This window comes from Narcine bancroftii, chromosome 3 (assembly GCF_036971445.1).
Source record: "Narcine bancroftii isolate sNarBan1 chromosome 3, sNarBan1.hap1, whole genome shotgun sequence".
Lineage (NCBI taxonomy): Eukaryota > Metazoa > Chordata > Chondrichthyes > Torpediniformes > Narcinidae > Narcine > Narcine bancroftii.
The window spans coordinates 144199351-144217604 of NC_091471.1; the positions used below are offsets into that span (position 1 = coordinate 144199351).

Sequence of the window (18254 nt, forward strand, 5' to 3'; positions counted from 1 at the left end):
TATCATCTCTATCCCTGGGCTTCTCTCCGCCCCTTGATTTTTAACGACTCCCGATTTTCCTTAGAAAATCTATGCCAGAATTTCATCCCTCCCCTCGATTTAGTCCGTGGTTCAGATGCAGCCTTAAAATTCTGTCCCTGGATTTCTTATTGAATGTATTAGTCTTGTCTACAAATCATGAGCTCCATGCCTGGTTTTCTCTGTGATTTTGTGCTATTTGCATGAGTTGTGATTGTAGGATTTCAGAATCGATCTGTATCATTCTTCTGACCCGGAGTTTCTCTCTAACGGTGTTTTTTTTGGCACCATTCTTGATTTTTGCCTCCATCTCGTTGTTCTTTTTACCGTTCGGGTGCATTAGTCCCCCCCCCCCCATCTGAACTCTGTCCCGTTTTTTAAAAAAAATGTTGCCTCCTCTCCGCCCCCTTGTTTAAGTCCAGATCCGAAGTTGAGCGCGACTCCGTGGCGCGTGTTGCGTGCTGCCCCTGGGTCTGCTCACGGCCTCTGGCTGATGTTTACTGTGTGATTGTCCCAGATCAATGCGCTGGCATGGTGGAGGTGATGGTGGTGGCGGCGGTGGCAGGAGCAAGCAGCTGCTCGCCGTTCCGTCCGACTTTCGCGATCCCGTTGAGGGTGTTCTCCCCCATGTAAAGCGCCAGCATTTTAAGCATGAATGCCGCGGGACGTCTTCAAACGTAGATCCGCTTCTTCAAACACAGGGCAAATGTAAACAGCTTTAAAAAAAACTTTCTTTTAAAAAAACCCCAAAAAGAGAAAAGCTTGTTGCAATGATGAACGCTCATAGTCGGATCTTTCAGTGGAGTTGATGAAGAAACAGTGGAATATATATGAGAAAAAGAACGATCGCTTTACGCAGCTTAATACTGCTGAACTCTGGAAGGCGCCGGGTTGCAATGAGTTAGTTATCACCACCTTATTTCTTGTTTGTTTTTTGTTTTATTTATTTCCGAAAGCAATTGCTTGGGGGTCCTGTGCAATTTGGCTCGCCCGTGTGCGTTTCTCTTTTGCCGGCTGTTGGGTAGATCTCACATGCACTCTCGCACACCTCCAGATAAAGTTGTCCTGGATCATTGTTTTTGCAAAAGGATGGGAGATTTCGTGGCCCCCGCGGCTGCAAACGGCAGCAGCCCTGCGCTCGCCGGTAACACTGCCAGCGGTATCCCCAAGCACAGCACCGTGGTGCAGAGACTCCGGCAGCGGATCGAGGGCTTCAGGAAGCACCACAACAACTGCGAGGTGAGGCGCCAGCAAGCCCAGGCTCAACAGATTGAACTGGATCGCCAGGAGACCTTGACGCTTCACCAAAGGTGCCTGGAGCTCAAGGCGAAGAAGACGGGGAAGAACAAGCAGGACGGCGGATACAGGAGCAAACTCTGCGAGCCCGAGCCTCCGTCCACTCTGGCCGCCTTGCCGGCGGTCGCGGATCAGAGGACCAATACTCTGATCGCGGTAAGACGAAACTTTCCCCAAGTCTGCCCGCCTGTGTCTCAGCGTTTAAAGGTCCAGACAGCCTCTCTGCTGCCATTGGTCATTAGTAAGGGGGGGGGGGGGGGATTGTTGGCTGCAAAACGCCGTGGGGGGTGGGGGGTATATGGGGAAGACCTCTCTACCTGTTAGCAGGAGAAATTGTCGTTTTTTCCCCCCCAAAATGTATCTATAACATGCTGGAGCGCTAAAGTCCCAAACTTGGTTTAATGTTGCGAAAATGGTAACTTGTTGGAACGTTTGCCGTGGGCTGGAGTCAAAATCCTTCAGTCACCTGACTCTTGATTGAGGGCTACCTGACGTGGCCCTTTTATGAGAGATCGTGCAAGTCTGGCTCGGCTCTCGATTTCAGTGTAACGAAGCCACGAGATTGCCTTTCGCTTTCACCATTAAATGGTTTTACTGAGATCGCATCTCTTACAACATTGCACTGCTCTTTCAGACAGGAAACCCGAACGCATCGGCTTGTGAGGCTACAAAGTACAAAACTTCGCCCCCCCCCCCCCCCCCCGCCGGTCCTCTGCTTCACCCCATCCCTATTTTATTCCCCCCCCACAAAGAAAGCCCCTAATTCCTTGCTGCCTCCCCAGTAGAGCAATCTGTCCGAGATGTTTTTGAACGCTCCAATCTACTATAATTTCCTGCCTCAGTGAAGGGGGAGTTGATCTGCGATTTGTATTTAAAGAGGTGGGTGGGACTTGACTGATGGATGGAGGAAGCGCTGAAAGATTCATGTGTGTTGAGAGAGAATTTCAGTTGAGCGTTCACTGCTTAGAAAATATGGTTAATATTTACTTGGTCTATGTAATTTTTTAAGAAACCTATCGCAGTTTGTCTTGTTTTCGTACATTTATTAAATAAGGAGACCGGGGAGGGAAAGGACATGCACATTCGTTGTGGAGAGGCTTAAGGAAAGAATCCCAGAAAAGGAGTCGCCATATACTGAGTGAATGGAAATGTGTGTTGCGAGAATCGGGCATAAGGTGGATCCGGGAGACGACTCCAGTGCGGTGCTGGGCGACGTAGTGGTGGGGTGCAAGGAATAGATGTTGGAGCATGCCGTTTGGCAAGGACTTGAGTGATCTGAGGGCTTGAGTGACGAGGTTGGTGTTGGGCAGGATCCTGATGGCACAGAATGGCGGGGATCAGGCTGGATTGTGCCTTTCGCGTTATCAGGCAGTGGTGGCAAAGCATTTCACAACGAATGCTTTACTTTTGGAGTAGAGTTGATATTTTAAGGACAAATGTGGCAGTTAATAGTGTGGTCTTACAAACAGCAATGAGATAAATGACTTGGTAATTTGCTCTGTTGGTGCTGTTTAAAAGATAAGTGCAGAGCAAGCCACCAGAATATATCCCAGAATAGATCTATTGAGCAGGCAGACAAAATATGATTAAAATCTTGTTAAAACAATGGTAACTTTTTGACAACCTTGCTCTTAGTCCTGCATTAATTTGTTTGTCTATATTTTAGAACCCCCACCCCGTCCCCTACTCAGTGCCGGTGTGTTAAGATATGAAGGACTGTTTCAGCAATTTAGCTGATTAGGATAGAGATCGTGGTATTAAGGAAGGCTTTTGCAGAGAGATCAAGCTGGAAAATAAGGGATAATTCTTTGCAATTGTAGAGATTAACATTTAGTTTTTTTTAGATCGTCTTCTTGGAGTTGTGAGAATAAGAATCCTTAATGGAGTGCAGATGAACCGAAGGTGGGGGGGGACACAGATCTAGCAGCTGTGAACCCATTTCCAATATCTTGGTTAGGAAAGAAATATTGGAGATAGAATTTGGAGGTTTATTGAGGAAGTGATGGTCCTGGTGGGTGTGGAAGGAAGGTCAGTAGCTGATGAGAATGATCCCTTTTTGATCAAATTAAGATGGAAGGCAGAAAGTGGGCCTTGGAGATCCTGGAAAGTTGCTGCGGAAACCAGAAGTGTGGATGCGGCGTGTTTGGAGTAAATTATTAAGTGACCAATGTTTAGAACTGTTGTGTAGATGGGTCTAATGGCAAGTTTCTCTTCATAACGTAGTGCGAGCTCAACTATGAACTCTTTTATGAAAGAGCAACTCGTGGTGCTTCTTGCACTTGTTGGTAGAGGTGAAAGCGAGAGATAGGATAGGAGGTTTGTATGACTAGAGTAAAAAGAACCTATTCCTATCCCGGAGTGAGCCTTTTTTAGCTAAGGAATATTGAACATGGTAGAACTTAATGTGGCCTGATGGATGACAGCCATTTTTTTTAAGTGCCATACAAGAGGTTAATAACAGAGATGAACATTTGCTGCAATATGTGCTTCCAAGCTGGAGCTAACTAAACAAAAAGTTAAATAAAGAGTTGGAAGTTTAGAGGATGTACAATCATAGGCAATTTGAGATGGTTTTTGACCATTGAAGTGGGAAATTCATAATACCTACTGAATGCAAATAAATGCTGAAAACCTGAAACCAAGCAACTCTCATTCAAAATGCATTGTAGGTCAACAGTAAGGGACAGCAAGTTCTAGATTGAAATAGAAGTGGTGCAAGTATATTCAGTAATATGTTTCCAATTGGTCAGGTTCTACTTTCCCTTGGTTGTGAAATCAGATTTTGAATAATTTTTGTTAATTGGGTTCATTCCAGCACTAAGTTCATGATGCATGGATTTCAATTAACTTTATGGTCTTGCAGAGGATTTTCACCTTTGCAACTTTTCACACTTTGCGTGTGCTCCTCATATCGCCCACCAAGGTCTGGGTCTAGGCACTGATTTTCCCACTTTCAGTGCACATTGCCTCTCTGAATTTCATAAGGTTTGGTTAGTCAAAGATGGACACAGGAAGGGTTGCCTACTTCCATCAATATCATATTGAAAAATGTACATCCTTAAGCAAATTCCAATGTTAAATAGTTTTAACTGGACAAAAATTGGGGAGGGCAGGCAATTCTGTGGTCATATCTGATTTCCCAGCTTTATGCATCAGCTAAGTGTGTTGTTTGACCTGTGTTTCTTCCTTAGCATGACTAAGAATTGAAGGAAATAATATGATTGTTTCACTCTCCAGTGTATGTGGGATCATCAAATATTTGCAGTGGAATGGATAAGAGAAAGGATGTAAACACTAAACAAACAAAATGTATTTGGGATCATTCATGTTGATGGGATAAAAATAGAAAATGCACAAGGTGCTTGCACCTTTTTATCTTGATGTAAACCAGTTGAAGAATTGAATGTTACTTGCTGTCTTATGGAATTTGCTGACTTGGCCACAGTACATGCAATGTCCTGGAGACTGTGTGCCTAGTATGAGGGGTCTGGGAGCGGGGGAGAGAAGAAGAAAAAGGCTTTAAATAAAAAATCCATGTATGTATTTCAGTATTCTGTCCAGGTTCTGAGGAAGATTGCAGTGTTTGTCTACTGGAGGGAAGCCTCAGAATTAGCAGTGACCAGGCATTTAATTTCCACAATCTTCCACATCTGAAATAAAAGACAAATCTGCAGAATTCTTTGCTTTAAATCTTGTCCCACTGTACTTTAGATCTGTGTTTGGAGCCTCCTGCTGATTAAAAGAAGACCCAACCTCCAGCTCCTGTTCCTCTACTCTTGACGTATTACATTGGAATTTTCACCCTTGAACCTTTGTAAATGTTGTATAATCATACAGTCAGGCTTGTGGAGCTCATCTCACAAATAAGAGCCTTCTGTCATTTATCTGTTGATGTCACGTGAATATATAATCCCTCCATTGTGTGCCTGAGTGCAGGATAACTTTCAAGAGGGAATATTAAGAGTAATGGCTTCTGGCGCAGTAATCAAATCAACTCTCCTCCCAAAACCTACTGTGAGTGGCCGACCACTCTCAATAACAAGACTGCAGATGCTGGAACTGCTCCAGGAACTCTGCAGGTCAAGCAGCATCTGTGGAGGTAAAGGGACTCAACATTTCTGATCAGGTCTACAGTCTGCAAGAGGTCGTTCCTAAGCACTCCTGTTTGAGATTCTCAAGATACATCAAACATGCTGACCTACTGTGTGCCCCCGCAGCAGCACCACGTCCAGAAGCCTCTCGACCTGAGTGATGATATGCTCTTAATTGTCCTGGTGGGCTTTTTTGAGTTTGCTTGAATACTTTACATATTCAGTTCCCACATAGAGAGCCACTACTGACGTAGAAGATGCATTTGGAGGTTTCTCAGAAATGCTTTCCTAACCAAAGGGCTGAGTTTTGAGAGGAGATCCATAGAATGCTTGAATCTTCATGATCCAGCAACAGCAAGAAGCTTTTAAGATAATACTCAAATGTTCTTTTAGATCAGTGGTTTTCAAACATTTTCTTTTCACTCACATTCCACCTTAATTAATCCCTATGCCATCGGTGCTCTGTGATCAGTAAGGGATTGCTTAAGGTGGTATGTGGGTGGGAAGGGAAGGTTGAGATCTACTGCTCTAGACCCAATTGTTAGTGAAATATTTTGCTTGAGGAAAAATTGTCATTGGCACATTTCCTTTGGAGTTAGAAACCGTGCACATAACGAGTCAATTAGGTACGATTAAATTGGTGGTTTTCAAACTTTTTCTTTACACCCACATACCGCCTTAAATAATCTCTTACTAATCACAGAGTACCCATGGAATGTGAGTAGAAAGAAAAAGTTTGAAAAACCACTGTTTTAGATCATGGCTGATCTTGTTTCACAGCACATAATCCTTGTCCAAGCAATAGTTATGGATGCAGTCTGGAAGATCTTCAAGGGAAACTTCAGTTATGATTACCCACTGCTAAGTGTGGTAAGGACTTGGGTGAAATATAATGATGCAATTATAATCTTACTTTGGAACGTAAACCTCCTGGCAGCCAGAATTTAAATTGATTGCTTTTCTTTCACTGGCAATGTAAATGTTCTGACATGCTACATTTGAAAGTACTGCACAAGAAACCTTTGAATTGTCTTGGGCTATGTGTAACAGGGTACACTCTTATTATTCTATCCGCAGGGTGTGCTATGTGCAAAGAAGGCATCATTGAGAAAGGAGCTTCCTTGTCAGGAGCATGTTGTAAGGACAATTCCTGTGGCCCCATTGTGACTGGCTTTCTTTTGTATTAGTTTTATTTTTAATGTTTGTGTTTACTCCCTTTCTTTGAATATACTGGGAGTGTCCCATGAGTGAAGGAAGGAAATTAGAGTAGGAGTAGGCTATTTGCCACAAGTCTGCCCTGTCACTTAATTTGATCATTGTTGATCTGCCTTGGGCCTCAACTCCTGTACCAATTCCCTATAACCCTACATTCCCCAATCCATCACAAAATTACCAAACTCTGCTTTAAAAATGATCTAGCCTCCACAAAAAGAATTCCAGGAAGTTCTTTGGATACGAGTCTAAATAATTGGTCTTTGCAGGGCATTTAGTCGTGAAAGGCAATCTCAGTAAGCCTCACCTGATGGAAAAAGAAAATGGTTCATGTTGCAGCCCAAAACATTGGTTATATCCCTTTGCTATGTGATTTGCTGAGCTTCTCCAGCACTTTGTGTATTGCACTACAATCATAGTGTCTGCAGATTTCCAGTTTAACTTCATGCTTCAGCTTAATGCCCTGTCTCTGAAATATTGCCTTGCTCTCTCTATAGATGCGGCCTCACCTACTGAATATTTCTTGCAAATGTGGTTTTCAGTTCAGATCCAGCATTTGTAACATATTTGCTTTTGACTATTTTTTAATGTACAATTTTGGACAGTATTGCCAGGCTTGGGGTGGGCAGAGAGAAATGGAGACAGAATTACCTGCCTTGCCTGATTTTTTTTGTATGGTGTGCATGTTGTGGAATTGACACTTGCCGAGAAAGCAGGGTTTAACTGCCTGATTTGCTGGCTTCACAGGTCATCATAAAGCTACAGTTGCAATTAGAGCAAGAGATCAAGTGAATCCCTTCGGGAATTTCATATGTCATTGTTTCAAGGAAATGTAACAAAACCCAAAATTACTTTAAACTGTTGGATATGCAGTAGTCAGTGAAAACATTGTGCATGTCCAAAACTCAGGTGTTAAACAGAATAATTTAGGCCCTCCTCCTTCCTCATAAGAACATAAGAAATAGGAGCAGGTTGGTTATTTTGCCCATCCTTACTAAACAGTTGCAGAATCTCCCTGCTCTTAAATTCAATCCGTCGACCAGAGAAGGCCAACATTCCATTAGCCTTCTTGATCACCTTTTCAAGCTAACTTTGTCTGACTCGTGAACAATCATACCCAAGCCCCTCTTCATAGCATCACGCTGCAATGTTTCAGCATCTAAATGATAACCCCATCTATTTTCACTTTGCTTAAAGATGTCATGCTGCAGTTGCCCATAACGCTGGTTAGGCTGCATTTGGACTATTGTGTGCAGTTGTGGATCCTGGACTACATGAAGATGTGACGAAGCAAGAGCGGGGGCAAAAAAGATTCACAAGGATCTTGTCTATACTGGAAAGTGTTTTTTTTTTAAAGAAACATTGGATAGGTTGGGTCTCTTCCCTGGAGTAAAGGTGGCTGAGAGGAAATATGATGGGGAAATGTGACAGAAAATTATGAGAGACATGGGTGTGGTAGCAAACAAGAAAATTGGCAGATCCTGGGATCTCGTGCAGTACAGGAAAGTGCTGGAGAAATTCAGCAGGTCACACAGCATCCATAGCAACTAAAAGGCAATCAACTTCTTGATCTGTTTCTCTTTGTAGGGATGTCTAAAATTAGAGTGTGTGGGCTTAAAGTGAGAGGGAGGAGGTTTAAAGAAGATTTGAGGGATAATTTGTTCTTGCAGGGACTAGTTGGTAACTGAAATAATTTACAAGAACAGTGACCACATTTAGAAGGCATCTGGACAGGTACTTTACTGAGTAATGATTAGAGGGATAGAGAATTAATGTAAGGGTGTGGCATTAATATAGATATGTATGATGGCTGACATAGATATTGTGGGCTGAATGACCTGGTTCTCTCCTGTCCAAGTATTTATCAACTACGTGGATTCTTTATATTGGAATGAACTGATTGTGCTAATGTGGGAGGTGCTGTTTTAAGATTTTACTCCTTTAAGCTACTTTTAGTCAGCAATGGGATTTCATTCCCACTGTTTACAAGTTATTCTAACATTGCTTTACACAGGTGAGAACCATGGTTGAAGTCTGATAGCATTGGTTTCCCTTCAGTTTATTATCAATTAAGTTTTTTAAAGGAATAAAAAATGAAAATGCAAGAGTCACAGCTCCTGATTGGTTTCGAAAGCGTATGTTAATTATTGACGAAACTTGTATCTTTAAGAGATCTAAACACTATCTAAAATATTACAGCAACATTACTTTTCAAGTGCCTGTTTCATTAAAAGCAATTATTCAGTTAATTAATACCAAAAGATCAGTACTCCCTAGGGCCTGCTATTGGGTGGAGTTTTCACATGTGCTCAGAACAGAGGATACTGACCCTGCACTAATGCTATCCTTGTTCAGATTTTTTTCATATCTGGAGAGGCGGGAATTTCTTGTGATTATTTTGTTTTAGGAAGGGGGCACATGCTGTACTGGAGAAGAGAAGTGCGCAACAAAGTACGAATTTGTGACTCTCAGCTTTCCCCCAACCCACCTCGAGTCTTTATTTAACATGCGACTAATTGCAATAGGAAGCCTTTAATCTGCCCTGTTTTTAGTGCTTTCTGTTGTGATGAGTGGGTGGGGTGTAGCTGAGAGGATGGCTGGTCGGGGTGGGGAGTTTAGTTGGTGAACTATTTCAACCAGCACAAACAGGAGGTTGTTTTTGTTAATTTAGTCAACAGTTCCTGTTGCATGGAATGCTTTGGAATGTGGCTGGAGTGACCATGTTGCTCCCACCCCCACTTCCCTCACTGAATTTCAGTTGACAGTCTTTTGCTGGAACTTTTGTTGCAGACAAGTTCTGTTGTCATAGGCAATAAAAATGTGATTTTCCTTCCTTGCATTAACTGCAACTTTAAATATTTATTTATCTATCTATCCTTTTATATTTATTAGTTATTACTGATTTTCCATCTTGGAATATTGTGGTAATGTACTCTGTGTAGTTGGTGGATCCTGTGTACCTGTTTGGCTGCAGCAAGAACCTTGGTGTCTCTGTCCATGGCAATAAACTCTCATTCCTCATTAATTACTGGAAATAAAGAGTTGCAAATTTATGATCTTGAGCATATGACACAAGATCAAAAAAATAACTTGGCAAGCAAGAAATCCTATTTTAGTCACTAACCTGAGGAATTTTGGGAAGATGGACAAGATACATAATGAAAAGGGATGAGTTGCGTTCTATTCACCATACTTGGGTTATGTGTTATTCATTGTATGTTATGAAGAGCTTTGCCCTAAAGTGGGAGAACAATGATTAAATTAAAGGTGAAATTTCTTGGTTCTGTATAGGAGATTTCTGGTGACCCACAGTCACTAATCTGGATGGGACATTTCTGTTCAGGAGTATTCACTTTAGAGATTTACACATAGATATTTAGAGATAGGTGTGCGACACTGTAACAGGCTCTTCGCCCCACAAGCCCATGCAGCCCAAATATCCCAATTAAACTACAGCCCCCATACATTTTGCAAGGTGGAAGGAAACCCATGCAGACATGGGGAGAACGTACAAACTCCTTACAGACAGTGCTGGATTTGAACCCGGGGCATTGGCACCATAATAGGGTTGTGCTAACTGCAATGCTAACAGTCCCAAGTTTGCACCACTCCAAATCTGGAAACTTGTCCATAACAATCTTGCGACGTCACAGGCACCAGACTTCACTCCATCGAGGACCTCTACATGATTCAGTGTCTTAAAGAAAGCAGCCTCTATCCTCAAAGACCCCCACCACCTCCCATATAGTTGCCCTCGCCTCCCTTATTGCTTGAAGGGCAATTCTAATGAGATGAAAAGATGTTGTCCCTCCCACTCATAATCAATGGTTGTCTGATATGATGGCATGTCTGACTTTGGAGAAAATTAGATGTTCCACTATTGAAATGAATCTTAACTTGCCCTCTTCACTCTGCTACCATTGGGGGAAGAAGGTACAGGAGCCTAAAGATGAGCACTCAATGACAAGGACAGTTTCTTCCCCGCTGCCATTAGATTCCTGAATAATCAATTAACTAAAGATACTGCCGTACTTTTTATGCACTGTTGTTTTTATTATTTTTTTATATATAGAAATGTCATAAGATGGTTATAATATGTATGTTTGAACTTCGATGCTGCTGCCAAACACCAAATTTCATGACTTGTTCATGACAATAAATTCTGATTCTGATAATCTGTTCAGGTTATGAATCCAGGAATACTCCAAGCTCCTGCACCTAGTTTGGCATGAAGAGGCAGAATACTCCTACCTCTCTTCCTTTAAAAATAAACAGTAAAATCTGCCACATTAGCCAAGCTATGCCTGACTATGCTAATTGTCTTGATGTCTCATCTTACAGTATAATATCAGGTTTTGATAAGTAATGCTCCTTTAAAATGCTATGAAACAATTTATAACTGTAACTTTTACATGAATGAAAGTTGTAGTTATGTGACTGAACATAGCATTGGCAAGAGAACCACGTTAGACATTTCAAGTGCAGATGTAAGCAAAATATTTTAAACCTAAATTAACTTTCATCCAATACAATTTAAAGTACTTAATTTAGCATTGTGTTTGGTAGTAGTTGACGATATTGTGGATGATTTAATTGGGATATTGCAAACTCCTCTGATCCTGGATTCATTGCTCAGATTGAAAAGTTGCTGTTCTTCCCAGATGGAAGGAAAAGAATGGTGGTGGGAGATGTTGGAAATTTGCCTACTGCACTTGGATTGAAAATGTGCAGTATCGCTGGAGTAGGAGAATTCATTTTCAGATACTCTGTAGGGTCGTTTTTATAGAATGATTTAAGTGACCTACAGCTTGCCAAAATGTCCTGGCAATTGAAAGCTCTCTTTTAAGTCTCTCACTGCATGCTTATGGATTGTTCTTTTTAGACTATGCAATCCTACTCCATGTTATCCTATGCTCACACCCCATATTGTTTGGTTTGCCTGTTGTTCAAAGTGGGGCATTACAAAACGTTGTTGTTGCCATCTTCTTGCTAATGGAGAGTCAATGAAGTGGACTGTGATTCTGAATCCTGAAAATTGTTGCAGTTTTCCTTTGGAGATGCTTAAAGCCCTAAATGTACTCTACCCATCACATGGTTTAAAAATGTGAGAAAATAATCTCAAGAAGCAGTTAACATAGTTTTATTGTTAAAAGCTTGAATTGGAATCATAATATGCAGATGTGGGGATCAGGTGGTAAAATGGTTCTGTTTCTTTTAGATCCTGGGAAGAGTTAAACTTTGAGCTGGATGCCAGACAATGAGTCTTCATTTCTGCACTGTTGGGTGTAGTCAGTGCACTGAAGCAACAAGGCAAGATATTTCTGAGGTGTAAAGATCATATGGCATGAAGAATGATGAGAAAACTTGCAGTAATTAAACGCAAGGCAATTTGACATTTTAATTAGTGGTCCTTTCAAAAGAAGGTTACTTCCTTTTATTTTTCAATATTTTTATTGGTTCTATCAAATAGATATTCCATAGGTATACAACAACCAAAGTATCAACAAATCTTGTGTAGCAATACAAATAGCACTGAGACCTATGGCACATCAAAAAGAAAGATAAAAAGGAAAATACTATACTATCCCTTCGGAGGCTACTGACTAACACAAGCAGTCCATTACTACTAATTAAAAAAAAAGGTCAACGTTGTGTTCAAAATCCAAAAACTAGTTAATCTTACAAATTTTGAAAATAATTAAGAAAAGAACCTCATAAAGAAACAAAGTTAAGATTCATTTCAGTAGTGAAACATCTAATTTTTTCCAAAGCCAGTCATGCCATCACATCAGACAGCCATTGATTATGAGTGGGAGGGACAGCATCTTACCATCTCATTAAAATTGCTCTTCTAGCAATAAGGGAGGCGAGGGCAACTACATGGGATTGTGAAGAAGTCAGAATTAAACCAGACGGCCCACTTATTCCAAAGAGAGCAAGAAAAGGATTTGGAGTCAAATTAATATTAAGTATTAAAGACAAGGTACGAAATGCCCCTTCCCAAAAATTGAAAAGAGAAGAACATAACCAGAACATATGATACAATGTATCTTTTAGATAAGAAGTTCAGGGCATTACTTGCCCTGCAATGCCTGTAATGCCAGAGCATTACTTCTTCACATTAAGAAGAGAGATTAGAATTTAGCCAATTGGACTTTGGAATAGTGGGCCCGATGTACTACCTTAAATTGTAATAATGTCCAGCACAAAGAGAGGATGAATGCACTAGTTTCAGAATAGAATTCCATGTAGTTTCAGACATTAACTGCTGAAAATCTTGTTCCCATAGTTATTTAAATCTGTCCAGAGAACTATCCCTAGAATTTAAAAGTAATTCATACAGGCCAGATACCACCCCTTTACAATCAGGTTGAAAATTATAAATCATCCCTATCATATTAGGTTCTAAGTCTTTGGGGAGCTTCATAATTAAAGAATTTAAAAAGATCCTAACCTGTAAAAAGCAGGAAAAAAAAAACTGATGTCTAAGTATTTTAAATTTGGTGGATAATTGTTCAAAAGAAGCAAGATTTTGGTCAGGTTAAACTCTGAGTTTTAAAAGAAGCAATCATCTGAAAATGATTGGATATCTAATTGATGATAACTGCTATCTTGATCCAAAGGTTTTTTAAAAAAAAAAGTAATTACCTAAAATAAAAATCTGTGATACCCAAAATGTTTCCTCAATATGTCTTGTGGCAGGCCGCGGTGGTAAATTGAGCCAGCGCTCTGGGCGGTGACCACAACCAAAGGCCAGCAGCCCATGCAGCGGCACTGGCCCCATCAAGCGAACCGGTGGGTGAATGTTAAGGTCAGCTTAAAGGCCAGCGACCCCAAAATAGTGCAGGTCTTACTGCGCACCCAACAGAGAGGGACAGCGCGCGGGGAAGAAGATCATTGATATGAAGGAAAGTACCCGTGCTCGGGAAACCTGCTTTTGTTATGCATGTTGTGACATCAGCCAAGGGGGGCCACGGCGAGAACAGTGCAAGTATAAAAGTCAGGCCTGAGCCCTAATAAAACTCAGAGTTTAACCTGACTACACTACATGTGTGTGCCTTCTTTCAAGTAACAGGCGGCTATAATCTAACAATAAAATTATTTGTTAATTTGGAATCCAAAAAAGGTAAAGATATTCTAAGTATTGAAAGAAGAGAGTACTTTTTGGTAGATTTAATTTCTCAATTAATCCAACTTGATGCTCTTAAATTTACCTTGAGATGAATCCAAAAAATAATGTATCTAATATTAGCTCCCCGGTAATTAAATCTAAAGTTAGGTTTAAGCCCCCATTCTTATTAATATTTTGAAGGAAGACAGGGGCTTTTATTTTAAAAGGTTATTTCCAATTCACTTCAAATTGGATTTTGCCTGTTTGCACTTTTTGTGACCAAGGCTCATTCCTCGTGGCAACATTCAACAGTTGCACCACTTAAATAACCTTACCTACTGTAATGCTTGCATGCATGGTGTATTACCCAGTCTGCTCTATCCTATATTATGTTGTTGTAAGCCTCATCATTGAACTGATGTATGGTACTCCTTTTTTTGATTGAACCTATTTGCACTTGATGCTCCCAGCAATGGTGTTATTGGGAAAAGTGTCCCTCCTTGAACCTGCTCCACAATTAAGTAGTTTTTTTATGTAACTGAAACCATTCTTATCTAACAAAACTCAACATTTAAACTTCAGTGATCATCCATAACCTTATTGTGTGTTATCTTGTACTTTGGTAACGCAGTGTCATCGAGCCCATGATCCTTTGTGCAGGAAAGTTGAATGGGTGTAAAACATCACTTCGAAGAGCAGCACAAGTTGATAGCAGCAAAGGTATGGCCCAAGAGACCATGCACTGGTGCCATGAACAAGTCACTAATCCCTGGAAGTGATAGATGGAACATTTTGGAGAGTGGCAGACTCTGTTATGATACATTTCTGCCATTGCTGGGGTTTTCTGACCTGCTTTGTAAAAAGTGGAATCAGAAGGTACCTATTGCAGTTGCTGGTTGGAATGAAATAGGAAATTCAATTATTTTTGGATTCGCCACAATCAAAATTCTTTGCCTGTATTAAATGGGTATAAAGTAATGTAGTAATTGAGTTAACCTGGGAATTTCGAGCAAGATCAATATTTTTGGCCCCAAGCTCTGTGTGGGAGAGTGTATTAGTGAACTGCATGTATCTGTGTGAAGTTGGTGGTAACTTATAGTACTGCCAGGCAGCAGGTAACAGGAATTGACCTCTTAAGTAACGGTGGTCTACTTCTATGTGGTTGAGAGGGGAGAAATAAATGTTTAAAATGTGCATGGTCTGCCAGCTAAGTGAACTGCTTTTTTTCTTGATGTTGAAATACTTTAATGTTGTTCCATCTGCACTGATGCAGACAATTGAGAGGAATGGATCATTGTTTGATAAATCTTGCAGGTGGTGGAAAAGGTTTTTGTTCACTACTGGCTACACAATCCTGCTCTTATAGCCACAGTATTAAAGTAGCTTGTCCATTTGAACATAAAGACTGGATGTTGTGCCACATATAAAAGTAATATGTCAGAGAGATGGTGCTTAGAAACTGGCCCTATTGAATGAGGAAGCATACAGGAGGTATTCAACATTAGAAAAACCAAGGAGGTGATTGTGGCTTTCAGGAGGAAATCAGGAGAACACGAATCAGTCCTCATTGAGGGGTTAGCAGTGGAGAGGGTCAAGAACTTCAAATTCCTGGATGTCAATATCTCTGAGGAACGGTCCTGGGGCCTCCCACGTCACTGAAATCACAAAGAAGGCTCCCCAGCGGCTATACTTTGTGAGGAGATTTGGTGTGTCATTAAAAGCTAAACTACAACTGCACAGAGGCCAAGTTTAAAGGAGATGATCACTTTTGGCATTTATAATTCCTACAGGTGTACCAAGGAGTGCATTGTGGTTGGTTGCATCATTGTCTAGTATGAAGGTGCCAATGCACAGGACAGGAAAAATCTCCGAAGAGTTGTTAACTCTTCGTGTGGCATCACGTGCGTCAGTCTTCATTCCATTGAGGACCTTGACAAGAGGGTGGTGTCTTAAGAAAGCAGCCTCTATCCTCAAGAACCCCCAGCACCCAGGCCATGGCCTCTTCATACTCTTGCTCTCAGGAAAGGCTACAGGACCCTGAAGACGAAAATCCAGCGACACATGACAGCTTTATCCCCTCTGCCATCAGATTTCTGAATGGAGAATGATCAACAGTCACTACCTCACTTTCTCCTGTTTTCTTGTACTATTTATTTATTTTTGAAATGTAATTTATAGCAATATTTGCACAGTGCTGCTGCCGCAGAACAACAAATTTTTGTGACGTGTTCATGACGATAAATTCATATTCTGTAGTTTGTTGTATCTCAGATGCTGTCCTTGGGAATTTGTCTGGGGTGAGGTGAGGAGTCTCCAGAAACTACAGTCATTCTCCATTACAGGGATCTTGTCTGTTTGCAATAGCCTTGATGTCACATTTTATTGAATGCAGGGCTGAAGCCAAGGGAAGCATATCTCACCTCACCTCTGGAATTCATTCCTCAATTTGATGTGTTTTTAGCTTTGGGAAATTTGCCGGAGAAGAACCTTTTGAATGTGAGCAATCTTGAGGACCAGGAAAGGGGGGGATTTCATTGGTCAGCAGTTAGCAGGGATGAGATTAAGTGAGCTGGAGATGGGTTTCGTTTTTGAAGTAAACTTTCAGGGCATGCTATTGATGTGAAGAATAGAATAACATGAAAATAATATATTTTTTTTAACGAGTTTTTAAAAAAAATCTCTGGGAGCTCAATTTGGCTAGAGTCCAAACTGGTAGATGAAGGTCTTGAGTTTCTGATAGCTGTACAATTATCTGAATAAAGGTCTTGTTATGTACACTGCTCTGATTTGGCAACATTTTTTATGTGAAAGTTCAATTGTGTAATTAGAGCACCCTTGACTGTTGATCTGTAGCATCTTGTTGATGCAGATGAGAAAGGATGGTATTGTACTGCCATGGGAGTGCACAAAAATGAACAAGTTTCCAACTTCCCAATGATAACTCCCGTCACTTAAATGAGTACAACAACATTTTGGAAACAAAATAATAATGATTCAGTGCAGTGCATTATTTGTTGTGGGGAAGTGATACTACTGCTGTTTCTCCGATCACAACTATTCCCCTTCAATCAACCTTCATTCAAAATTATAAATGCCACAAGTGATCATCTCCCTTAAACTTGACCTCCATGCAGTTGTAGTTTAGGTTTTAAATTGCCCCTGGAATTTCCAATCAGTTTCTCTTGGCCCTTAGTATTTAAAAATTTGTACTTCTGAGCTTCTCACTTTTTTTTCTTTCTGGGCAGTCATATTTGGCCAAAACTTTGTTTAGTGGGAAGAATGACTTGGCAGTTCAGTTTACACCTTTGCTTTGTGATAATGACATTCCAAGTGTCTCTTGCTCTAGTGCAATGCACAGAAGTCCTGGAGAAACTCAGCTGGATAGCAGGCAGACTTTCTTGATTCTGGAATATTTAATGGTTCAAAGTCTTCTGAGCCCACAGTAATTCAAGTTCTGCTGCAACTAAAATAACATTTTTATCTATTAAACACTTACATTTTACTTAAATCCCAATTAAGCCCAAAAATGCAAATCATTCTGGATCTTTGAATTGGGTCCTCTCTCTGTATGATTCAGGTGAACTAGAAAGCCATTGGACAAGGGCTGTGATATTGGTTGCTGTAAGAGACAAATTAACACGACTTTTGTGAATGATGCAGCTATCAAATTCAGAACAGATTTTTTAACTTTTGTGTTGAAGCATGTTGGGTAATCCACGGTATTACCCTTTTACAGCTTTCTGTCAGTAGTGACAGTTTCCAACATTTTCATCCTCTTGACCTATAAGGTTTTTCCATGACATGTCTCCCTCCTTCAATGCCACCCTTATTCACTTCCATAACACCTTCCCCACCCCCCACCTACCCTAAAATCATGATACCATCCCATCATTGTTGTCCTAAATGACCTTGTGCAATCTCCTTTCTCTGTGAGAATGGGGGATAGCAGGAGAATGATTTTTTTGCCTGACTGAGTAAGGCCTATTTTACCACACAGAATATCCTGGACGTCAGGGGTGGTAGAACCCTGGCACCTCTGGCCTTTACGTGAAAACACATGTTGAAGAATTTGTAGCCTGCTGTCGTTCTATGGAACAGGGTTTCACTGTATGTCATCCACAAGCTGCAAACCTGCCTTTAAAAAAGAAGCCTTAAACCACATAGTTACACTTGCTGTACAAAGGAAATATTACCTGCTAACGAGAGTCAATGTAAATCATTCTTCAGAGCTAAAGAAGGAATCCAAATAGTGGAAGACCACATGCAATCTACAGCCATTCTAAGTGTTGTTCAATTTGATATCTTAACTTTTATCTCTCCAGAGAGGCTGAATGTTTCTAGCATATTTTGTTTGTTTTTTATTTCAGATTTCCAGCATCTGCAGTTTTTAAATTTCTGTTCAATATTAATCTGGCCTATCAGATAGAAGCTGCACAGATGGGCCTTTTAAAAATCCACAGCTTTACCATGATGTACTTCTTTACCTGCAGTTTTGCAAGTGCTTGAGAGCATGCCATCCTAAAGCA

At 40.8% G+C, this 18254-nt stretch overlaps 1 protein-coding gene across 4 annotated transcripts in view; it reads left to right on the plus strand.

Moving 5' to 3' along the window:
• The window catches only part of maml3 (mastermind-like transcriptional coactivator 3), a 639372-nt gene that overhangs the window by 48567 nt on the left and 572551 nt on the right, over nt 1–18254 (plus strand). For 2 of the 4 annotated variants that reach the window (XM_069925339.1, XM_069925341.1), the window contains exon 1: nt 508–1470. The exons of 1 other annotated variant lie outside the window; for it this stretch is intronic. In XM_069925339.1, coding sequence (XP_069781440.1) covers nt 1051–1470 — 420 coding nt within the window. In that variant the 5' untranslated portion in view covers nt 508–1050. Of the gene's footprint in view, nt 1–506; nt 1471–18254 lie in introns of those variants that run through there. One more of the 4 variants, XM_069925340.1, reaches the window with a different exon arrangement.